Source organism: Euleptes europaea, chromosome 1 (assembly GCF_029931775.1).
Source record: "Euleptes europaea isolate rEulEur1 chromosome 1, rEulEur1.hap1, whole genome shotgun sequence".
Lineage (NCBI taxonomy): Eukaryota > Metazoa > Chordata > Lepidosauria > Squamata > Sphaerodactylidae > Euleptes > Euleptes europaea.
In genome coordinates this window covers 79,912,331-79,938,209 of record NC_079312.1, presented here as the reverse complement: position 1 = coordinate 79,938,209, position 25,879 = coordinate 79,912,331, and the positions used below count along the sequence as shown (strand labels likewise).

General features: G+C 41.9%; 1 protein-coding gene across 1 annotated transcript; it reads left to right on the top strand.

The window, feature by feature from the left end:
- The first annotated feature begins 6,496 nt into the window (after positions 1 to 6,496).
- Positions 6,497 to 24,825, top strand: FAF2 (Fas associated factor family member 2). The gene is made up of 11 exons (XM_056863777.1): positions 6,497 to 6,619; positions 15,681 to 15,749; positions 16,094 to 16,228; positions 16,854 to 16,930; positions 17,323 to 17,461; positions 18,013 to 18,098; positions 18,192 to 18,283; positions 19,383 to 19,560; positions 20,849 to 21,020; positions 23,579 to 23,722; positions 24,309 to 24,825. Exons 1-11 carry the CDS (start codon positions 6,557 to 6,559, stop codon positions 24,489 to 24,491), a joined length of 1,338 nt encoding a protein of 445 aa, XP_056719755.1. The 5' UTR covers positions 6,497 to 6,556; the 3' UTR covers positions 24,492 to 24,825.
- The last annotated feature ends 1,054 nt before the right edge of the window (positions 24,826 to 25,879 follow it).

The window sequence follows — 25,879 nt, the reverse complement described above, 5'->3', positions numbered from 1 at the left end:
ATTGCCGTGTGGTCTTCCTTTTTTTCTTCTCTCTCCTGAGCTGCTTCCGCCGACATTTCCAGGTTGTCAACCCTCTTCTTGGTGTCTTTATTGTCCTGTACGCACTTTTGAAGTTTAGTGTCCATTTTATCCTGATGCACATTCATAGCTGAAATGGAATCTTGCAAGGCAGCAATAGCATTTGTATTTTGAGAGATGGCTACAGTATTTTGAGAGATAGCTACAGTATTTTGACTCAGCTCTTGTTTCATTTCTGTAACCTCTTGAAAGGTTTTTGTCAAGAGTTCATGCAAAGAGTTCAAAGTCACCTCAGGTCTTGATTTAGCAGCCATCTTCACAGCAATAGAGGTACTTATTAGAGAAGGTGAAACAACTGGTGTTATACTGGAAGCTGAACCTCTGTGTTGTTTAATAGTCTGCTGCACTTGCAATTGTTTAGCTCCTTTAAAAAATTCTTTGGAGTGTTTCTGTTTTATCTTTGTCTTCCATTGAATTTAAAAAACAAGCCTGACTGAAATTTGTAATCCACAGGGGAGGGGGGGAGATGGCGTTTCTTGATTAAAACATCAGCTTGGGATCTTTGTTATAGATGAAAATCACAGATCTTAGAGAGAGTCTAGCACATTATCTTCTTTGCCTAATTATTTCATGCCAGTTCTTATCATCTTAACTTTTATACACAGATCAACTTTTGGCAGTATCTGCCCAGATTCACTTTAAATGCACTTAGTAGAGTTATAGTCAGTAGACTCAGTACTTTAATTTCCAAGAACCAAACTGTCCAACACCTCAGTTGTGATTTTAATGAAGTAAATTAGAAATAGAACAAAAGAAACTTGCTGTTCATATCGGAGATTCCTCTCCTCGGTTTCCCGGCTACTGCAGAAAATGGCGGCCGCTTCTCGGGCTGCACCCGTCAGAGCAACCCCCGCCGATTTCTCGGTGGCAATCGCTACAATGACAGGCAGCCCACCGGCGTCCGATTCAGCATCCCCTCTTACGCCGAGGGGTGCCGCTTGCCAGGTGGTAGGGGGCCGTTTTCCCAGCCCTCGGCCGCTTTGAGCCGGCGCGCGATCCACCGCGCGTTCCGAGGAGCTCCCTCTCCGACCCGGAAGACGGTACTGCACCCTTTATTCAAGGTGCTTTCAAGGGAAAGCATGTTATAAGGAATATCTTTTATGTGTTCAGTACATTTTAACGTCTATGGATATTTTCTAGTTTTTTATTGTATATATTGTTGCTCTGTATTGTACTTGAGGTTTTTATTCTTGGTTTTTAATTTTTTAATCTGACTTGCATCTCTGTGAGAAAGGTGAACTATAAATTATGTACATTATAATAGTAATAATTTAGATGGATTATCTTTTTTTTTTTTTACAATAACTTTTTAAGGCAGTCTAGGTTGACACACAATGACTTCCCAAGGCTAACTAGTGAGCCAAACGTGGATCTGAACATTGGCACCTAACCTCTAAACCTAACACTCCAGTCATTTTACCATTCTGGGTTTTCCCAAATAAGAGGGGATGCCTATCTAAATATCCCCTGGAAATTCTTAGTAATATTTACATTTGTATTCCATCCTGCTGCCGATTAACTCAATGCTTGATTTCCCCTCACTTTTTCTCTTCTTACCAGCCCTCTGAGGTAGGCTAGGTTGTGAAAGAGTGATTGGTCCAAGGTTACTCCATGAACTTCAGTACTCAATAGGGATTGTACTCAGGTCTTCCCAGTCTCTAACTATACCACAAACTATACCACATTAACCCTCACAAGCTGTAAATTGTGCTTGGTTAAAATCTACAATACTTGCCTGGCAAGAAATGAAATTATACACACCTATAATACTGTTTTATCTAAGTATTTGTGAATTTTATGTGTTCAATACTTAGATCATTGATGGGACAGGATATGGAGACCTCTGACTACATCACACTGCATCACACAGCCATGGCTAGATTTTGCTTACTTTCTCTCCCTGCTGTCTAAAGCTATCCTGGCCTTATGAGTTAATTCTATGCTTCATGTCGATGGCTGCAACTGCATTTAATTCAGTGATTAAATTGAGGTATAATTTTCTAAGGACACTGAAAGATGATCTATTATCCATTTCTCTCAAATCCCCAAGCGTCTTCCTTTGCCTTGAGGTCTGTCTTCCAAGGCTGGATAGTGCTCTTCTCATTCCCCCCACCCCGCTTCATTAGCAGTTCTGGGCTACCATAAAAAATACTTCACACTACTTATATTGGAAATGTAAGAAACACACAGTGCACTTTCTAACCCTGAAAAACTAAAGTTGCTATGCTCAAGTATTAATGAGGTAGATTGGTACAAGCAGGTAGAACTGCACAAAGTTTAATGCAAGAGTGTTTAAAACTGCAGTAAATATGGAACATCACTCAGTTCACCTAAGAAATGTGTAACTCTTGGCATTCCTCTTGGTTCTGGAGCATAAACCAGAGGCAGGAAATGTGTTGCCTAGAGTCCAGCTGGATAGTGCATTTCATGTAGTCCATCTGCACTGAAAGGTCCTTCCAGTATACAGGCCATATACTGAATGATTCCGAAGGAGAGACCTAATGAACAAGGGACTTGGTTCATGGACATCTGGATGGAACCTACCAAACCTGGGATCCTCTGCTGTGCAACAAAGCATGGGAAATGGCAAATACTGAATGTTTGAAAAAAGAAATCAAGAGAGAATGTTTGAAAAAAAGCTCATGAACAAGCGCCAATACTACCAGCTCCAAGTTGACTGTCATACACAACTGAAAGATGGAGAGTCGTTTCTCAACATTTGAATTCCATACAGCATAGGAACATGCCAGTTCTTTAGCATTCTACAGGACACCCTAGCCCCAATAGACCTCCCATTCTAATAATTTGAGCTAGAAACCTTTGTCAATATAGAGAGGCTTATTTCTCATATCATCACTCTCCATAAAATGTGCTTGTTAGTAAAAGGCATTTGAGGCCTGAAGGAATGGGAAAGGAACACACACCCCAAATTTGGTCTCTCCTCCTCTGAGTTGCTAACAATTGTGTTATTAGGGTAATTAATAAGTGAAAATAGCATGTATGTAAATTTTTAAAAATTCATTCATTTAGAAGATTTCTATGCCACCTGTCCAGAGAATTGGCTCAAGGCAGCTTATAAAGTAAAATATAATAAAAAAATAAAACACCATAACAGCAATTAACAATTAATAAACTATTTAAAATTCCACCTGAAAAACCCAGGAATAACACAAAAACAGCACACTTTAGCAACTTAAAACAAGTCTCAAAAAACAATTATCTGGCTAGAAGCAATAAAAAAGTCCAGAGGCACCTTAAAGACTAATAACGTCTATTTCAAAATGAGCTTTTATAATGATTCAGAGCTTATGTCTTCAGACACACTGAAAGGAAATCATTTTGGAAATATTTATAGGGAAAATTACAGAAGCGGGAAAATAAATAGTAGAGGCGGGGAAAAATTTGGTGTGAATGCTATCATAAATCCTTCAAGTGTGATTCTCTGAGTAAGAAACTGAAGTGGAATTTGTCATTACACATAATGGATGATGAGAAGCAGTAAAGCCTGTCATCTTCCAAGTGAAAGAAAGTTAACAAAACTTTCAAATAACAAGATGTTCCCAATTTTCTGTCAAATCTGAGTATTCATCACCAGGACACTGGCACTAACATATCTTCAATAGATCCTGTATCTGTGTCTCTTTGTATCTCAGCTGCTCCTACAGACTCAGTTTTGTCTACTACTGAAGCTTATTTGTGTGGCTAGCATAATAACATCTCTCATTCTGAAAACTTTGACAGTATGCATGGAATTTCATAATTCTGGGGTTTTGAGAGTGATCCTGCACACATTTTCTCAAAAGTCCTGTAGACAATATGATCTTTCCCCAAGTAGGCTTATCATAATAATTTTGTGGCAACAGCAACATATATAGATCATAGAAGATTCTATGATCTACAGGACTTTTGAGAAAATGTGTGCAGGATCACTCTCAAAACCCCAGAATTATGAAATTCCATGCATACTGTCTAAGTTTTGAGAATGAGAGATGGTATTATGCTAGCCACACAAATAAGCTTCAGTAGTAGACAAAACTGAGTCTGTAGGAGCAACTGAGATACAAAGAGACACAGATACAGGATCTAGTCCTGTAGACATAGTCAAAAGTCCTGTAGACAATATGATCTATCCCCAAGTAGGCTTATCACAATTTTGTGGCAACAGCAACATATATAGATCAATTATGTTGGGATGTGAGAACACACTGGATTGTAGAGTAAAGGTTATTGTTTCTGAAATTCTTTGGCTACCCAACCCATGGAAATGGCTCACTCATTTGATTTGCAAACTTGTACTGTGGATTTCTGATTCCCATAGAAATATTTCTTTTTCTCTGACAAATGTTGGAAGGTGCAGAGAACATAGCACCCCAAAATTAGTTTAGTACACTCATCCTATGATTGTAGCAGGCTTCAGATAGGACTAAAATTCATAGGACAAGAGTACACAACTCAGATCATTCTATGAACCACTTTTACATTTTTAAGATTCCGAAAAGAGAAAGACCCAACATGAGGTGGGTTGTCTCTATAAAGGAGGCCAGAGCCTCAGTTTGCAGGACCTGAGCAAGGCTGTTAGCCATAGCACATTTTGGAGGTCACTAATTTATAGGGTGCCCTGACCTGGATGGCCCAGGCTAGCCTGATCTCATCAGATCGCAGAAGCTAAGCAGGGTCAGCCCTGGTTAGTATTTGGATGGGAGACCACCAAGGAATACCAGGGCTGCTGTGCAGAGGAAGGCCTGGCAAATCACCTGTTAGTCTCTTGCCATGAAAACCCCAAAAGGAGTCGCCATAAGTCGGCTGCTACACACATACAATTTATAGGGTCGCCATAAGTCAGAAGGGACTTGACGGCACTTAACACACACAGGCACATTAGTCTGAGTAAGGCAAAACAAAAGTCCAGTGGCCCCTTAGAGACCAACAAAATTTATTCCAGCATAACATTTCATGAGTCAGAGCTTGCTTCTTCAGATGCTACATCAACAACGGAATAGTATGTTGTAACATTTTATACCCATTTTCCTTCTCTCTGCACCCATATCGCCACTTTCCTTCTCTCTGCACCACCATCTCTCATTTCCTCTCTTTTATATCTTCCGTGTGAATACAGATTGGTGCCCCGCGGGAAAGTGAGAGTTTAACCTTCCAATCCACGCACGGATGGATTTAAAACCGGCCCGCCCACCAGCATTTCAAAGGACTATATTGTGCAGGGGCGATTCGAGTCGCTGCACCGCGTGGCTAGAATGGCGGGTCAGCCAGTTTTCTCCGGCTTCTGTACGTTCCGTGGCCACCACACCAGGCTTCTCACTCGCCTACAATCTGCAGTTTCTTCGCGGCCAGGTCCTGGGAGACTGAAGGGTAGCTGCGGCCGCACGGCGGGCCGGAGCACCCCGCTGGACAGCCAGCGAGAGGCGGGTCGATGCAGACGAGGAATGCTGCACGCTCACGCCTTCGGTGGATATGGGCGGGCCTGAAAAACCCAAACGCGGGGAAAGGAGGGGCCATAAAGAATGGGAATTTGACGCGCTGCCCAGGGAAGGGGCCGCAATTGTCCCGAGGTCCTAATGTGATGATAGCACCTTCGATAGCCCTTGAAATTCGCTACATGCAAGCGACCCTAAAGCCCACCCCCTTGCTTTAACAACGACCGTTTATGCCCGGGAGGTTTGGCCTTGGATGTGCCGCTCTCTAGATGCACGTTTTCCCCATCCGAATTCTCACAGCTCTGCACGGGGGCTTATTGTTGAGTTTTGAGTATTCGGATGGGGGAAATGTGCATCTACAGAGCGGCAAATTCAAGGCAAAACCTCCCGTGCATAAATGGCCTAAGTATCAATTGTGAATATCGAATTTTATATCGAATTTTTTCTCGCTGGGAATATAGGAAGCAGCTATTCTGATATTGCTTTGTGGAATTGCCATCACAGACGAGATGATTTCCATGGGCGTCCGGATTCTTCTAATTAAGGCCACATATTCATGGGAGGTTTTGCCTGGAATTTGCCGCTCTCTAGACGCGTATTTTCCCCATCCGAATTCTCAGAACTCAACAATAAGCCCCCGTGCACAGTTTTGAGAATTCGGATGGGGAAAAGGTGCATCTAGAGAGCGGCAAATCCAAGGCAGAACCTCCCATGGATATGTGGCCCACGGCGTTAGCTGAATTCGCATTTCGGACCTCCCGTCTTGTCAACACCGACTCAGGTAAACAACCCATAAAAAAACAGAAAACACTCCAGCAACAAGGCCAAAGCGCTCCTCTCATCCCGCTTCGATTACTCGCACGTACACAACTCGCGCATTTCATCCCTCAAAACCGGGACCGGGCCATTCCCCGCCGGAAGTGAAGGGGCGAGGCGAGTCTCTCTCGCGTCTCGCCCTATGGCGCGCTCGGAAAGCGCGCGGAAGTTTCGAATTGTTGCGTCACTTCCCTGGAGTGACGCAGCTGCGGGTCAGAGGCGGCAGCAAAATGGCAGCCCCAGAGGAGCGGGAGCTGTCGGCGGAGCAAACGGAGAAGCTGCTTCAGTTTCAGGTGCCGGACGCGGGGAGGGGGACGGGCTTGACCTGGCGGGGGCGGGGGGCAGCCGGCGCTTCCTGCCCCCTCAGTGTTTCCGGCGCGGCCAAGGGGAGCGGGGGGAGGTTGGCCGGAGGTGTCTGCTGGGGGCCGGCGTAGACACGGGATGGCGGCGGGGCCATGTGGCGGCGGCCGAGGACGGTGTCCCTCGTAGAAGCGGCCGGGATGGGGAGTCTGCGCCCAGGCTTGAAGTGCATTTCCTGCCGCCTGCCTGGGGCGGTCTCTGCCCGGACGCTTATCCCGCTCCCCCTTTTAGGATGGGGAACCGCTGGCTTGGATCCGTTTCAGCGGGGAAGCGAAGCCAGTCAGTCAGTTGTCTGCGCATCCGGCCTGCGGGTTGGTAAAACGTGCTGGAATAATCCTGTGGCATCGTGGCCTCGGCATTCGTCAACAGCAGCAGTACTTGTATTTTGTGATTAAAGATAACAACGGGAAGTGAGTTAGTACGCCTGTATGTAGGGAGGACATCCCAGTCCTTTCCACCCTGGTTAATCAGATGCGGCTTACCTGTACTAAGTGGTATGTGCAAGGCTTTAAAAGCTTCCAGTTGTGTACAACCCAATTTTATGCCTATTTACTAGGAGGGAAGTTTCACTGAGTTCAGTGGATACAATCCCCACCACACCTTACGTTATTGTTGTTTTACATTTTGTTAGTGCACTGAGCACTTTATGCAAGTCCTATCAGATTTACAGATCTAAAGTAAACAAATGTCCCCTTATGTCGCCAGCACCAATTCGTAGACATTTGTAATGTAGTGGACAGTTCTGATGGAGTTTTTGCTGGAAATGTGACAATAGCCATCTCTTAGTGTTGGACTGGCATATTTGGCTCCTGTGGCCTTTTTAAAGGTGTGAATAAATCATTGATTATACACTGATGTAAAATGTGACGCCCCTTATAACCTTTGCTTCAGAATCGGTTATAAGTGCTGACCTTTCTAGAAATGTTAGCAGTTTGAAGACTTGAGCTCACAACCTTCGGGGTTTTTTTCTTCCTCTTAACTTCTTGATGTATTTGTAAACATAGATGTATTGATAAACACTCATGTTCTTTTTGGCGTTGCTGCATTTTTTCGCACAACGACAACTTTAATTATTGGTTGCTGAATGCTGTTACAGAATAGAACTTGGAAGTTGCAATAAGAATTTGTTAGTAGCTGAATAGTATATGAAGATTCAGACCACACTTTTAAAAATATAAGAGACCTCATCACATCATTAGTTAAACATTTCTTGATTAAAATTATATTAAAATCACTTTTCAGAGACTGAGAAAAAATGTAATATTTACATGTTTTTACATAAGGCTAAAATGTTAGTGTCATATAGTGTTATATAAAGCTAAAATGTTAGTGTGGTTGCCAGAAATATTTTTCAATCAGCTTGGCTTCTGAATTCTAGCTGTCTTCTCCACTTTGCCAGGTTACTTTATTTTGTACCACTTAGAAGAGATTTAGTTTTAAAATATTTAGATATTTAACAGGTCGTAGTGATGTGGTTGAGGTCATAAATTGCTGCCTGGCTCCTGTGCTTAAATGCCTAAGAGTGAACAAATTGAAACTAGATCATGAAAAGACAGAGGTAATACCCGTTGGGAGGGTGGAGGTCTTGAAGGATATTATGTTTGCCAACTCATTGAAGAGCCTCGGGGTTATGTTGGACACAACACTATTGCTGGAGAAGCAAGTTAATACAGTTGCAAAAAAAGGTGTTCTTCCAACGCAGCCTAGCTCGAAAAATGGCCTTCACCTCAGTATAGCTGATCTGGTCACTTGGATCCATGCCATGGTGACATCGAGGCTAGACTGTTGTAATGTACTGTACATTGGTCTCCCCTCATAATCAGTTTGGAAACTCCAGCTGGTGCAGAATGCTGCAGCTTGGCTATTATTGAGAACTAGATGGAGAGTGCATATTACTCCCATTCTGCAGTCACTGCACTGGCTTCCCATCAGTTACCAGGCTCAATTCAATGTAAATCAATAGAGTTTCCATCTAGATATTAGGAAGAATTTTCTAACAGAGTGGTTCCTCAGTGGAACAGGCTTCCTCAGGAGGTGGTAAGCTCTCCTTCCCTGGAGGTTTTTAATCAGAGGCTAGATGGCCATCTGTCAGTAATGCTGATTCTATGACCTTAGGCAGATCATGAGAGGAAGGGCACTTTAGCCATATTCTGGGCATGGGAGTAGGGGTCACTGGGGATGGGGGTGGGGAGGTAGTTGTGAATTTCCTGCATTCTGCAGAGGGTTGGACTAGATGACCCTCGTGGTCCCTTCCAGCTCTATGATTCGAAGTCCTTTATGGCCTTGGACCCTCATATTTGCAAGACCTTTTCTCCCGTTATGCTGTGCCATGACAGCTTCACTCATCTGAACAGGACCTTCTGTACTCTGAGTATCTGAGAGTAGATGTACTGCAAACTGCATCTGCTTGCCTACTAATGATGAATTATCATAATGTTGTGATCTGTTCAGATGATGTTGGTATGTAAAGTTTCAACGGTATACATTCCAGCCGCAGGCTTTCAAGTGCAGAAATGTTGCATGGTTTTCCTGCTTCCTTGGATGACCAGATCTTCATATAATGTACTGTGCAGAACTATACGTAGCAAGTTCCAGCCGATTTGGTAAATCTGGGAACAAATAATTGATTAAAGCATTTTGTTTAGAAATCTAAGAAGGATGCCAAGACATTTTTCTTGCTGCTGAAGAGCTGCTGTTTAAAAAAAAACAACTAAAGGTGGTGAGCTATCAGACTTCTTATAATTGATTTAAATGATTTATTGCCCAAACAAGGTTTAATATTAAAGTTCAGTAAGTACTCCCATTACATTGGTAACTGGGGATAGAAGGTGTCTTAATTTTATTGAGATTTAGCATAATTTTTCATTATCCATCATTTAGACAGCATCTGCTGTCTAGTATTCAGAAAGCTTTGCTTTTTCTCTGAACAGAAATCTGATTAACCTTTATAAAAAAACGCAGGCATCACCTTGCTACAGTTATCCATGCTTTGGTAATGTGCAGGTTAGATTACTGTGATTATACCTGGGGCTGACTGTGAAAGGTATTTAGAATGTTTAACTGCTTCAGAGCACCCTGGCCAGGTTATTAACAAACATCATTTCATCCATGGTTAAAGTTCATAATTAGCTTTCACATACTAATTTAAAATGCTGGTTTCGACCTATAAAACCCAATTGGGTTGGGACCAGGATGTCTATACGAATGTCTTCTCTGGTAGGAACCTACCCATAAGCACACTAACCGAGGCTCTGTTCTGTATGCTCCATGACTTTCATGGGTAGGTGGCTCTTTGACTTCAGTATCCTTTCTGTGGAACACCCTCCTGACATATCTGCATGCATGAATAACTTCTGGCAACAGATGAAGGCTGTTTTATATTCTCTGTCTTTTAGTGAAATCCAGTGATGGGTTTGTTTAAGTTGTGCTGCTTTGTCCTGACCCTGCTGAATATTATTATAATTGTTTAATGCTGTGTTTCAAGCCTGGTTTAATTGTTTTGATAGTTATTGTAGCTTGCTTTGTAGCTTTTATGGGAATTTTGTATGGAAAGACACTATATAAGTTCCTTAAACAAGTCTGACCTGTTCACACTTATACACTGGCAGATATTTTCAGAAGTAAATTAAGCTAAGAGCATACAGCTGTGGCTGTTGTGCTGTGCTCAATCAATGTAAAAGCATAGTAAGTATTTTATTTAGTGCTGCAGGGTTACAAGGCACTTAGAAAGTATATGTTTAAATTAAACTTGGGGAAACAACTAACGGCATGTGGTGGGATTGATAAGCAGGGAAAGGCATTTTTCCAGAACTGAAAAAAGATAGGTAGTGTCTGAAAGCCTACATACTGTTCCAGGAACTCTGCCATTATAATTTTTTAAGGCACAGAGCCAATGGTATTTAGAATGAAGAAAGCTAATGGAGTAAAGAGCATCTGAGAGCTGTATATTACAGCTGAATGAACTAAGGGGCGAAAGTACAGAGAAAAATATAAAGTGCAATTTCATGCTATTCCTGTACTTCAGGCTTAGCAAACATGCATCTGACTTGTGTTCTTTCAGGCATGCCCTTAGGAATTTTGCTAAAGAAAAACTGTCAGCAAGCTCAAGAAAGGAAATGAAGCCACTTCATCAACAACAGATGCTTTTGGCTGACTGATTAACAATAGGACTGGATCCAGGTTAGCATTTCTGCTGGTGCAAGGACTTCTACTTGTTGAGCAAGATCCCCCCCCCCCAAAAAAAAAGCAGGAACCTGAATCCCTCCTGAACTCATGTTTCTGTAGATCTCCTCAGAAATTGGGTTTTGGGGGGCATTTCAAGATTCTGCAGGAGGGGTGAGGCATGAAAATTGTGCTTTGCGAGTGGAAGTCATTTTGCCTGTGGCTACAGATTCAATCCCAGGTATGCTAGAGTCCGGCTGTATGTCAGAGTAAGTTTGGTTGGCACTTTAGGGAACATATATACATTCCATAACAGAAAACCATCTTGCTACTCATTAGCAAGAGCGTTGGAGTCCCTGTAAGGAATAAATTGAGATACAATTTATCAAATTCTAATAATTCCCATTATTTCAGTGTAATAGTTAAGCTTATTTTTAATTTTGAATGAGAGAGACGTATGAAGATAAACTGCAGCTGGATTGTGCCCTTAAGTTGCAGGGTGCACAGAGATTCGTGGAGGCATGGGGGTAGCTCTCGTTTCTTCCTCACCTCCCTTATGCCTCACCTCCTGCTGCATGATTCCAGTTGTCCAACCTTCTCCGTTATGTACTGGGGAACATACAGCAGTCCCACTGGTAGTTTGTAAGCCTGAGGAAAGAACACTGCCTCTGTAGCATGTGCAGCTATGGTCTGTCTAAGCTACTTCTCCAGCAGACCAATAAAGGAACAGCGCTCCTAATCACGTTTGCTTGGCAAATCGCAGTGGCCGTTCTTTTCAGTTTATGAAGGACCGAGACAGTGTGAAGAGGAGCATTCTGCTACCAGATACTGAAATACTGTCCAAAGACAACTTTCATTGTAAGATATTGGATTCTGTGAAAAACTTTACCAGATTCTATCTGGCAATTGTTGCATTTTTACTGCCACTGATATTTGCACTTGAGTGAAAAGAAAGTTTCCAAAACTTTGCTAAAGCTCTTACGTTAGAAACCAAGTGGTGTTCGCCCTGGAAACATAATTCTCTGGAATTTGGCAGTGGTTTGGGAATTAACAGCAGGGCTAGTCACAAGCTATATGGAAATGTGTTATGAACGATTCATCAGCCTCTGTCCTTGGTAATGGGGTTTTAAAAGCCTGAGGCTAATTTATCATGAAGACACAGAATTTGGCTTTCCTTCTGCTTTAGATCACTAACTGCATCTTTGGGTCTATTTTTAAAAGTCTCTTTCCAAATATTGCCCTGTGGTATGAGACCTAGACATTGTGTGTTTTTGTGATTGCATATTTAATTTTATAACCGCATGAGTTTGTGGGGAGGGGCATAGAGCTTTATGATTCCCAGCACATTTTTTTCTACCTGGTTCTATCTAGTCTAATCTAATTGTGTGGTAGCTTCCTATTTTTCCCACAAAAATGGGATTAATTTAACATATTGACCAGAATGCCCCCAAAGCATTCAGCAGTACTGAAAGCCAAACGAAAGTAAGGCAACCTGTTATTTCCTTGCCTGTATTAAATTGTGGTCTGTTGTTAGTATGCTATTACTCTACTACCCCCATTCACTAGCATTGTGTGGGCAGTGTGCACATGCAGTCCATAAATACCAGGTTTTGGAGAGGCCATGTCTTCCGCAACAGTCTAAAAACTTCCCCCTCCATTATGTCACCTGGCATGTCGGGAAGCAGAATATCCTCTTTACAAATAGAGGGAGCGATAGATAATATAACTCTATAATTCACTGTAGCTTGTGATGCATTTATAAAATTAATGTGTTAACTTGTGATTGCCATTTTCCCATGGTGTCACATAATGCCCAAGTGGTTTTTTCCCCCTGGTGTCACCATCCATAGCATTTCATTCCAACCGTTGTTTGCAAACTGTTGTTTGCTGTTCATCCCAACTGTTGTTTGTTAGATAAGAGATGTCCTTGTGAAATGCCATGTAAATTTTATACCTGAAGTTGGCAAATATTCTAGTGTTAGAAAAAAGAAGTATGGTAGTTATGTCGTTTCCTTGTAAGTGATTGGTTATATACAGATGGTGCAGTTGGCTAGAATGAGGGTATTTCTGGTATTAAGACAATAACAGAAAATGTCTCAGACCTTGAGTAATATGTGTGTAATTGGGGGTGAGGAAATACTATTTTTTATGGCTGCTGTAAAACCGATCTCCTGTATCTTTAGGAGGTCCTTTCATTCATAGGAAAATTGGGTACAGTATTGAATGGGGCCATAGGAATATGGATCGCATGGAGGATTTCTGCTGATGGAAGGGGGAGGGGTTGTCTATTCCTCCCTTTACTGCAGAACTCCTACTCCTCACTTATGCTGTTCCTTGAGATCCCTGTTCCCCAGAAGCAGCACATTGGAGGCATTTTTGGGGCAGTGGCAGGAGAGGAGAGCAAGGAAGTCATACTCTGATGGCAGAAATCCTTCCATCAGAGTAAATGTTTGTCGGGATCTAAGACAGTGACATCTGATTTAATGGTTTGATTTTATGAGTTAACAGAATTCACTGTTGAGAACTTCATCTCTGTTGGCAGTATGTATGGGAAATGTTCCAGTGCTACAAAAATGTCATTCCGTTCCGTTGGTTGTAACAGTGATGAGAGGATAGTACAAGCTGTTAGAAGAGCCAGGAAATTTTCTGACTTTATTTAAAGCAGCCCCAGATGTTATAGGCACAGGAACATGTCTATGAAAGCTGAGATTCTCAGAATGCTAGTTGGTGCAAACAGTACAAAGTTCAATATTGGCATGGCTTTCTGTAGCTGTAGGGAACCCATAAGGTTACTATAGTTGACTCTCCATCAGTTCTGTTGATAATTCTTGAACAGAAAAATATTATAGGACCCTGCATTGTATTACTCTGTGCTCATCTCTTTTAATCTGTTAGATCTGAACGAATACTGTAAGTTGTTTAAGCTGTAACGGCATGATACAGCACTGACATGTGATGTTCGCTCTCTCACATAAAGCTGCTTTAGTCTCTTACACAAACTTAAATAGAGAAAATTCTGTCAGCCGGTTTTACTGTAGGTTGAAGCAGTTCCAGATATGTAGGAATATAAATGAGTGAGTGAACCTTGTAAATTTATAAGCAGTAGCAGTGTTTAAACCAATTGAAAAGGTTGACAATCAAAGGCCTGGGAAATATGTTTTCATCATGTTAAACCTTCACGGCTTTGAAATGTGATGAAATCTCTAGGTGCACATACCCTGTCAATTACATGATCTGAAAAAGCATCTACATTTGTTGGTGTTTTTTTTAAAAGGGATTTATAGTGAATATTATTTGGGGCTTATTTGTAAAATGTCCCTTTGTTCCTGTTGTTGGGGGAAGAGTTGGGATTCCACTGCTGGTAATTCCCTTTAAAAATCCCAGTTGGATGATATCTTGGTTTTCCGAGCAAGACATGTTACCTGACATGTCCAGTATAATTGAAGGCTGAGGAAAGACCAGGAACACCAGTTTAACTGGCTGAGTGAAATGCTACAGCCCGAGGCATGCTGCTGATGAATTTCTTTATGCTGTGTGTTTTCTGTTGATGCACTGTGGGGGCATTACAGATAGTGTTAACATGTCTGGAGAAAGAATGCCTCCTCTTATTCTGATATCTGGTGGTGTAAAACTATGAACTCATGCCAGCAAAGAGCAGACTGAAGATGAATCACTATTCTGACAGAGAATGCTGAGAAACTGAAAGCTGAAAATAAACTAGAAAAAGTGCTAATGAAAAGCAGTAAAAGCCATCTTAGTCATACTGTTGTAATTCAAGCAGGGCTCTTGCTATGTTATTTATAAACGCTTAGGTGAGGAAAAATCTAAATAATTTGATTATGGGGGAGAATGTCAAGACTTGGCCTGATGCAACCACTGACCACAGCAGGGGTAATGTAGGGGAACCTCAGGGCTGCCTGATGTGTGACAAATGTACATGTCTCATTTGAAAGAAAATGTTTGTTTTCAAATTGTTATTCATTCGTTTACATATTGTCTTTGGAAGTCTCTGTGGTACTTGCATACTGCTTACATGTGAGAGGTAAAGAGTGCCTTTTATTGTTTGTGGATAATGAGTGTATGTGCTAGCAATAGAGCCACCAAAAGAGTTTACTTCCTTTTTGACCTATGTTTTATAACTGTTAAGCATTTCCTCTTTGTCACACACCCCATTGTAGCAGTCCATTCCCTGAACATTTTTAATGTAGATATGATAACATTGGATATTGTTTTTTAACTAGTAGGTAGTTTGTGGATTCATCCATCATGCCTTCCAGAATCTGATACATCTACCAACCATTCTAGCCAGTGTGGTATGGTGAAAGGTCATTTAGTTTGTGTTTAGTCGTAAAAGAGGGGAAGCAGTAGAAATTGTCATCAGCTCATAAGATGACAATTTCTACTGCTGATGATCTGAACTCAAGGCACAGAAGTATTGACATAGATCCAGGGAAGTTGTGGGAGGGGGGACCCCAGCTGGTTTCTCTCAGGCCCTTGGCTCCTTCAGGAATTGATGATGTGAACTCCTTGTTCTGGTATACATCCATATGGAAAGGCGAAGAAAAGCAGCTCTCACGGTGGTAAAGGAAGAAATTACCTGAATCATCCATCACTATTATTTTAACAGCTGGCCTCATTCTAAAAACAGTATCAAATACATTCTGGTGAACTTGTTTTATACCATTGATTTTCAGTTGTATTAACTGTGTTAATTCCTGTTGCGTGGTGGTGGATAAAAGTCTGATCTTTGATGAGGAATTGCTTAAATGAAAAAAATGGCACAATAAAGGCCTTATATTATTTTGATGGGTTCCCGCATTCTCTTTTCCTTAGGACTTGACTGGCATAGAGTCCATGGACCAATGTCGTCATACACTGGAACAACACAACTGGAACATTGAGGTACTATGGCACCTGCTTTCTCATTCTGCTGAATAAATAGTAAATTTGTGCAGCTTGACAATGATGTCAAAATCCTCCAGAAAAGGAAGCAAGCAACGCCACCCCCCCCCCCAACAAAGAAAATTGGTTAAACTGAATTTGTCCTGTGCTTGTATGTTCAAAGGTGGGAGAGTTTCATGAGTGGAGCTCAGTTGAGGATACACGGGGTTCAACTGCATTGCATGTCTCTTAGGTGTCCCAAGCCAGTTCTTCACCTAAATATTTAAAACAGATACATATGTTTCTTCAATAATAATAGAATCCTTTTGTGATCCTATTGTGATCCTTTTGTAATCCTATTACAGGCAGCTGTTCAGGATCGACTGAATGAACAAGAGGGTGTCCCAAGTGTCTTCAATCCACCACCTTCCCGACCACTGCAAGTCAACACTGCCGACCAAAGGATTTACAGCTATGTTGTTTCAAGACCACAACCAAGGGCAAGTTATTTCATCACTGCATTTATTTTAATTAGGAATGTTCTTTTTGACAATGCTATGAAATAACATAACTATAGGAATGGGAAAATATTGTCTGAATCTTGGGAACACTTGCGTTTTTTCACCTCAGTTCAATTACTGGATGACTTGAGCCAATTACATTTTCTCAGTTTGTATCCTTCAAAGAAGTGTTAGGATAAAATATTATAGGGAGGATTACAAGAGGAAAACAAAATTCTGTATGTTCACCCAACTAAAGCTTGTTTTGTTATACTTTAGTTTCTATGTTTGCACTGTGTTTTTGTTTTGTTGTGTACTGTGTGCTTGTATTTTAATGGTTAAGAAATTAAAAAAATAAATTTTATTTAAAAAAAGTGGTGTTAGGATAAAATAAGAGGGGAGAACTACCACATAATCTTCCCTTAGCTCCTTGGAGAAAGGGTGGGATAAAATGTAAAAAAATTCTCCTGAATGTCTTGTCTAAGGTTAAACCTCAAGTTGGTGGCTTCCAAACATATGCTGTGATCTCTCTCCACCGCCCCAAGCACATGCTAAGAGATAAGACAGTTAAAGTTGTATTTAAAAGAAATACATTGATAAACACCTAATTCTCTCTTTGTTTCAGGGCTTGTTAGGATGGGGTTACTATTTGATAATGCTTCCATTCCGATTTACATATTACACATTACTTGATATATTTAGGTAAGTCCATTATGTGTATGTGCTAGGGTTAATCCTTTATTCTGAACTTCACCAGCATTGGCTAGATAAGGCAGGTATTGGCCCATTGGCCCATTGGTTTTTGATAGGCTAACTTATTTTGTTGCCAAAACTCTTACTGCTGTTGTAAGGGTACTTTGGTTCTGATCCAGCAAGACACTCTATTTTCTTAAGCAAGTGTGTGTGCATGCTCAGGGCTGCTTAACACAGTGATAGTGATAGTACACCTACTTTGTATTTAAGCGTGTTAGTAGACAATGGGGATCTACTTCTAAAAAGAAAAATAGAGCAGCCAAAAGTGGTCACCCTACCCCTGTTCTTGAGGTTCTGGATACCTAGGAAGCCGATGCTTCAACTTCTTTACATTTTCCTAGGTTTGCTTTGCGTTTCATACGCCCTGATCCTCGTAGTCGGGTCACTGACCCCGTGGGTGACATTGTTTCATTTATTCATATGTTTGAAGAAAAATATGGAAGGATACATCCTGTCTTCTACCAGGGAACGTATAGCCAGGTTGGTATAAGGTATTGATTCTGTGGTATGGGAGGTATGTTAGAATCATTTCTATTGGGAAGGAGGTGGCTCTCACAAAAGCAGACTTTAAATTTACCTTCAGGTAAAATAAAGTTTCTTATTTACAAAAGTAAGCATGGAGATCTAAAGGTTTTTTTTTAAGAAATTGAAAATTCTGCCACTAAACCAGTAGGGAATGGAACAGAGGGCTTAGCTAATAGCTTCACCTTCAGAGGTGTGTTCTTTGGGCAGTTGGACATGGGTGATTGTGAGGCAGCTGATTGGAGGCCACCCTGTCCAAGTACAGCACTTGTATGTATTGCTCTATCCCAGCAGCAGGAAAACTGCAAAGAGGGGACAGTCTTAGATCTTTTCTAAACAAGAGGCTCAGCTGTGCACGATGATGCGGAGAAACCTTTGGCACAGTCTCTTTTGTGTGCTCTGCATCATGGACTATTTTGATGGAAGCAAAGTAATTTCCTGGTGGCTGACACTTCTCCCTTGGGCACACTGCCAAGCTATCTCTCGATTTGTTTCTGCTTTCTCTCAAGGCACTGAACGACGCAAAGAGGGAGCTGCGTTTCCTCCTGGTTTACCTGCATGGTGATGATCATCAAGATACTGATGAATTCTGTCGGTAGGTTGGTTGAGTATTTTCTTAATGAATTGGAGACATATGTGGGTTCTAGATATGGCTTCAAGTGTTTATCTCTTAATTCACTCCCTACAGCAACACTCTCTGCGCGCCTGAAGTGATCTCCCTTATAAATACCAGGATGCTTTTCTGGGCTTGTTCCACAAATAAGCCTGAAGGATACAGAGGTAATGTCATCTAATGCTGATACAACTTGCATTTCAATAACCCACTCAGTAGGCTTAGTCCTGGATAAGTGTGCATAGGATTGCAGCCTTAGACTGCAATCTTATGCATATTTCCTGGCGGAGGGGATTTTACTGTACTTATGGGGCATGTTCCATGTAAATGTTTAGAATCAGGCTGCCAAAATAACTTCTTCCTGGCGGCTTCTTTTTATGTTTTGTCTTTTATTCTATCTCTTTTTGCTAAATGGATAAACAGCTCCAGGACTATCTACAAATCTTAGATAATGTTTCATTTTAAGTGGCCAAACAAGCACCTAAAAGTTAGTCCTTGGATCCTTCTGCTCTGTTAGAACCTTATTTTATCAAACCTAAAAGTGTTATTCTTGCTGTCTTCAAGGACTATTCTGATGTGTTGGCAGAATTAGGAATCTGCTGGGGTCTGTGGGTGGAAGTCTGCCAAATTCCAATTACCTACCCATAGTCCGATCTCTTTAATCTCAGTGTCCTGTGAGAACTCACAAGCACTTAGCAGTGTGAACAATCCACATGTGGCTTTTCAGCTATTAAAGTCTGAAAACTATTATGGCCATAACCTTAAAAAATTGTTCTAAAGGCTGAGCCCCTCATAATTTCTCTGGTGCCTTCTCCTTAACTCTGGAAAGTGGCTTCTCTCTTTTCTGCTGTCTAGTACTGCTGATCCTTAAATATACCAGTTTCCTTGGGAACATGCTTTTATGCCATTAACACTGAAGTAGTCTTTAATACCAGATCTCCAATATGAATTTACTATTGAAATGGAACTCAGACAGGACAAATCTCTCCTCATATTAAGTATCAGCTATGAAAGCCTAGAGTTGAAGAAGGGTAGTCTCCACAGTCCCCTGGGGAGAGACTGTAGCACACAATTTTTATACAGCAGATCCCTGGTGTGGCTAGTTATAAGTATCACAGGTGGCAGAACTGGTAAAGACCCCTGCTTGAAACGTTTGAGACAACTGCCAGTCAAAGTAGATGGTTTTGAGGGATGTTTTGACTAGTAAAACAAAGGGTTTATGTGTACTGAGATTGCCAGTAGTGGTTACAGTTTGTGTTTGTCTAGTTTCTCAGGCTCTGCGTGAGAACACCTACCCATTCCTGGCAATGATCATGTTGAAAGATCGCAGAATGACTGTAGTGGGAAGGTTAGAAGGACTCATCCAACCCGATGACCTCATTAATCAACTGACATTCATCATGGATGCCAACCAGACATACCTGGTGTCTGAGCGCCTGGAAAGGTAAGCTGGTAACAAACCCCATCTCTGTACATCTTCACAGGCAGTTGCTGCATTTCATTTGGCACTCATGCCAGAAAGGCAGCCTGCCCCAGTCCCCATGTTTGTTTGAAGTCTATCGCCACTGACTCTTGTGTGATCTTAGTATTTGGGCATATAGCATGAGAGATGCAGAGATGGAAAAGATGCAGTTATCTTCAGCTTGCCGCTCTGTTAACATGACCTGATCATCATGCATGCTAGTGGCAAGCTGTTTCTGTGGCAGAATTTGATTGCGTAGGATGTAAGGGATTGAGATAGATTGTGTGCATTAAACAAGAATGGGCTAGTGCTGTATGGGAAGAGAGTGCTACCAGTTTACTAATTCCAGCTGGCTGTGTCAGATTTCTGTCGTACTGCTAAGAAAAAAAATATGACTACTGGTGCAAGAGCAGTCTCAAGATGTTCTCCTAAAAATACTACCCCTGGGTTTTTAAAAATTCTTAGTTCATCCAGTGTCACAAAACAAGGCCAGCGTCAGAGGCCAAAATTGTTAAGCAATTGCTGGTCTCACGCTCTAGCAGTTGGCCCATCACTAACAAGGCCCCTTTTCATGACGTTTTCCCTCACTGTTGCTGCCTGACCTTTCCAGAAGTGTGAGCAGGTGAGTGGGTGGCAACGGCAGTGAGGTGGAGGAGGACCAGCTGCCTGTCCTCTGGCTCCATCTCCAGGCAAGAGGCCAATGGGAGCGTCTTTAGCCCCTCTGTAGCCATGGGCAGTGTAACACCAGCCATCCAGCAGAATCTTCATAGATCACTAAACCCTACATTTCCTTAGAGGCACCTTTTATCCCCCACCCCAATGGTAGGTTCCACTTACCCCTTATTGGAACCCTCTGGGTATGGGACTTTTTGCTTTTCTTTAATGATTCTGCTTGAATGACCAATAGGTCTTAAGCAGGTTGATGAATAAGGTTGGGATTGAACAGTACTTTTGTAATGGGCATAATGTTTCTCCTAAAATTTTTTGTTTAAATATCATTTCAGATTCCTAGTTCTCAGCTGTGTGCCCAGATCCTTGCTGTGGTGGGTGGGCATGTTAATAACTGGAAAGCTGTGCAGTCGTTCAGACTGCAGCCATATGCCTCTTGGAGGCTAGCCACAGCTCAGAATTTAAGTGGCGTGCCCCTAACAAACTCTTCAGCTTGTGGAACATCCTATACCTGTTAAGCAATTTTGAAATTTCTGCTCTTGATCACAGACATTATTCGAACTACATTTAATGTGCCCTAATGATGTCCCTTCTTTGTCAGAGAAGAGAGAAACCAAACACAGGTCCTGAGACAGCAGCAGGATGAGGCATATCTGGCTTCTTTACGGGCAGATCAGGAGAAAGATCGCAAGAAAAAAGAAGAGCGGGAGAGGAAGAAAAGGAAGGAGGAGGAGGTGCAGCAGCAGAAGCTGGCAGAGGAGAGGAGGAGACGGGTGAGAAACAAATTTGTCAATAGCAGTGAATCACAGTTCTTGATTCCAGGTTTCAAAATGAGAATAGGTGGCCTAGCTAGGACTGCACATGGTTTGTGCTGCCTCTAGGACATTGACATCACTGTCAATGAGAAACCAGAAATTTGTAAATGGGAACGAAAGAGAGAGAATAGTTCACTTTCTGGTTGTCTATCCTTAATCTCATTGAACAAGGAGTGATTTTCAATTCCTTAATCTAGTTGTTGGCTAAATACAGAATGAACACAATAAGAAGAGGTCCTCTGCAAAAAAGAAGTCATGAAGCGTTCCTAGGAGTACTAAACTACTTTCGCTGACTCTAGATGACATGAGCCTTCCTGATGCAACATCTGAGTTTTGAAATACTACATACAAATCAATACTTTTCTTCCTGTGTTACATCTCTACTACTTGGGGAAATAATTCAAGTGGGGTAGCAGTAATAGTCTGTTGTACCAAAAACAAAAGGAGTCTTGTGTCACCTTAAAGGTTAATGGATTTATTGAACACATGAAGCTGCCTTATACTGAATCAGACCCTCGGTCCATCAAAGTCAGTATTGTCTACTCAGACAGGCAGCAGCTCTCCAGGGTCTCAGGCTGAGGTCTTTCACATCACCTACCTGCCTGGTCCCTTTAACTGGAGATGCCGGGGATTGAACCTGGGACCTTCTGCTTGCCAAGCAGAGGCTCTACTACTGAGCCACAGCCCCCTCCCTGCATTGGGAACTTTGAGCTCTCCATCGTTTGCAAGACGGTCTTCAGTGAGCCTGATAGGCAGTTCATCCAGACTTGCCTTTAAGAGCTCAAGGGAAAAGAGATTTTCATGTCCATTTGTGCAGTTCTTACAAGTTGGGGTTCTCAGTAGTAAATTCTCAATACACAAGTGTCTTTTCTGATGGAGTTTTGAATCATATACATAGGTAGTGAATGCTTTTTTATTATATCAAATATATGCACTATTAAGAAGTGCTTCAGTGATTTGTAATTACACAGTACGGGCATTTCGATCAATGAACCTATTCTAGAAGCAATTCACAGTGGGTAGCCGTGTTAGTCTGTCTGCAGTAGTAGAAAAGAGCAAGAGTCCTGTAGCACCTTAAAGACTAGCAAAAATATTTTTTGTTAGTCTTTAAGGTGCTACTGGACTCTTGCTCTTTTCTACTATGCTAGAAGCAGTTTGATAGAGAGAATTCAGATTGTACCATTCAAGTGTGTTCGTGTCTAAACAATTATGGCTTGTTAAGATATGTCTGGGTAATGTTCCTTTCCTTTATTTCGACAGCTGTGGCACATTGTAATAAATGCACCATTTTTTGCATCTAGATCTGTAGCCCTTTCCTGTGTGATTATAATCTACGCCCCCTGTTGCTAATAAAATTTAAGGAGCCTTCATAATTGCTTGGCTTTACAACATGAACTTAGTGACAAAGCTCCTTTCTAGTGGTTTCTAGTGCTGCTTAGTGACTCTGTGCGGTCTTGCAAGTTTATCGTTCAGTGACAAGTCCTCGTGTTAAAACTTAGTTTGACTTGATTCTGCAATTGGTATATTAGAATATGGCAGTATTAATAGATTCTCATTAACATATGTCTTTTCATTTGAAAGATGAACAGTTAGGAATAGATACAGAAATAACATGCACTTCTTCCTTTCACTTTATTAACAGCACGTCAGTCTTCCACAATGGAAATGTCATGATTTGTAATCATGCCACCAATGGAAATGTCACTTTGTATAATCATGCCGAAAGGCTATATCAATGAAGCTTGGTGCTATCATTACTAATGCAGAGTCATCATTAAAACTTCAATTTGCTAGTTCATCTTTTATCTTTTTGCATAGGTACATTCTTCTTAATCCATTAAATCTTTCTTCCTTTGGCCCAGGTGGAGATCAGTAGAAATCAGTGGACATGTTTGCACTTCCTGCCAGAAGATTAATAGAGCTGTTGTCATTGGACATAAGCCAGCATGCAAAACAAAGAGCAGAACCCAGCTGCATTTCTTCTGCGGAAGAAATTTAAGCATGCGTGTTGGCTTCCATTGAATTAAATGGGACTTTAACATCAAGAGAGCCAGCGTGGTGTAGTGGTTAGAACGTAGGATTAGGATCTGGGACACCTCTGTTCAAATCCCCACTCTCCCATGAAGCTCACTTAGTGACTTTGGGCCAGCTCTTCTCCCTCAACTTAACCTATTTTATATGATGACAGTGAGGATAAAATGGAGGCGGGAAGAACAATGGTGTGAGCTGCTTTGGATCCCCATTGGGAGTGGAAAGCAGGGTGTAAATATCTAAATAAATAACTTGGGCTGGGTGATGCCCATTCTTCACAGTAGAAATTATTTTGCAGCCTTACAAAACTCTTGCTAGTATCTTCTGTCACACTTATTCCTTTGTCTATAGGAAAGATGGTTTTGAGGGATGTTTGAGATGCAATAACTTGATAAAGAGTTAACTGCTACTGCTATAATTCTATTTGGATTTTGTCAAAGTTTCGGCGATGTGCCTGCTCACATCTCTATTTTCTTCACCTGTAGACTTTGCAGGAGGAGAAAGAACGGAAATCTGAATGCCTTCCGCCAGAACCTCATCCCGATGACCCAGAAAGTGTCAAAATCATCTTCAAAATGCCTAATGACTCCAGGGTGGAGCGGCGATTCCACTTTACACAGTCATTAACGGTGAGAATGGACCAGAGATTCGTGCTTTTGTGCCTGATGGGAAATATTTTGATGACTGGAGAGCCCAAATCTTCTTAAACTACCTTAGTACCTTTCTGGTGATTGAGAAGAGGGGTGCAATATACAATGGTGTGGAAACTGTAAGCGAAGTTGGAAAGACCTGAAGCAAAATACAGCAATGGCTTAATTCATTTCTGTAACACTTTTTATTGTCTTATGCAAGAGGTTTAGTTAAGAAAGGCTTGCTTGAGGTTGCTCAATTTACTATGTAATATATTAGGGATTCATATCTGGATTTCCAGTGTGTAAACTTACTTGCTTTTGATTGGGCCACACAGCCCTTCAGGAAGCAATGTCTCTGTGGAAATATGGGGCTTATTTTTGCTCATGGTGATGATATACAGGAAAGGGATATATTCTGATTCCCCATAGGCTTCCATCTCTGCATTTTTGTGGTAAAAAGTCGTCTTCAGTGGATATTATTATTCTCAGCACAAAAGAGTGTTAAAATGGGACTCGGTACCTTGAACCGCTTTACTCCACAGTTGCAAAAACGTTGGCAAGTAATTCTCAACTTTTCCCCCAGGTGATCCATGACTTCCTATTCTCTTTGAAAGAGAGCCCAGAGAAGTTCCAGATTGAGGCCAACTTCCCTCGCCGTGTCCTGCCCTGCCTTCCCTCAGAGGAGTGGCCTAACCCGCCCACGCTCCAAGAAGCCGGACTGAGCCACACGGAAGTTCTCTTTGTGCAGGACCTCACGGACGATTGACACTTTTCCAAAATACAGAGATGGAAAGAGATTCCTATTATAATACAATATTTTTTTTAAAAGACTGCTGCGTACAAAATGAGGGATCAGAGACTACGTGGCTTTGGCCAGCCACACCCTGTGTCTGCACTGGCGAGAGAAACGGCACACTCACGCACACGCAACCCTTTTACATTCAGAGGGCAGAGGGGAGGGGCCACGGCGACCCTCCCAAGGTCAGGAATGGCAGCTCTTGGTAAATATTGCTTTTATTGAAAATGATACACCCCAACTTTCTGACATTAGAAAACCTGTTACTCGCTGCTTGTGACAGCCAGAGGACACCATCACCTGTGGGCCAAGATAATAATTGTCTGCCCAGGTTTGGGTGGGATAGGCAGCAGGAGGGTTTCTTCCAGCTTCTCACACTGTATAAATCTTCTTTTGCTTTGTATTGACCAAAGGAGAATGGGGTTACAATGGTATTCTTTTTTTTTTAAGGAGCTGGTTGACATTCTTAACTTACAGGGGTTCTTTTCCCCCAGGGTTGTTAGCCTGCGTAGTGTAATAAACTCTGCCTCTAGTGTGCCTGTGCTAACGCTTCTGACTGTGAGTGTCTTACTGCCTATCTAGGCTGCGTCTGGCCCAAACGCACTGCTCAGTTTGAAATGGGGGCCTAACCCACCCTGTATGCATATAAGACTAAATTCTCTGATGCCGTTAACAACCTAAATCTGGACCCGGCAATATGTTTGCCTTCACAGCCCCTCAAGCTTGCCTTGGCTTGTTTTGTAGGGGTTTTTTTTGACTGTGAGGGATGCTTTCAGTCCAGCCGTAGAGGCGTCAGCAGTAAAGGCTGAAAGAAAGGGATAAAAGCAGAAATATCAGAGTCAGGAAAGGTGGTTGCCATTATTGTCAGTGTCAATAGGCAAGGTAGCTGTTGGCCTAGACAGGGATGCTTGACTAAATGACGCTACAACAGGAGACTAGAGTTCTAAAGGGTTATATACAACTTCTGCAGCACACCCTGCTCTCTGTAATGACTTGCTGTCACCTCCAGTAAGAAGAGGGAGATTGAACATGGCCCACTTGACAATGGGAGTGTTTGTGAGGCCAGAAAGCTGCCTTCTGTCACCTTTTCAACTAACCAGACAATCCTAGTTAAACCATTTTCCCCCCTTAGGCTTATGGAAGTTGACAGAGCACAAGCTAGATCTGCCCACATTACTTGGGTTCTTGTGGGTCTCCTTGAAGCGCGGGGCTCCCCCTTCACTGTGTATTTCGGGGAACATCTAGCTTCTTGAAAATTGGCAGTATTTGGAATCTGAGCTGGACTCATAAAATACAGTATTTTTATTTGCCAGACCACTTCCCTTCTGTTTTGTTTGACTTCACTAGAAGCACACAAA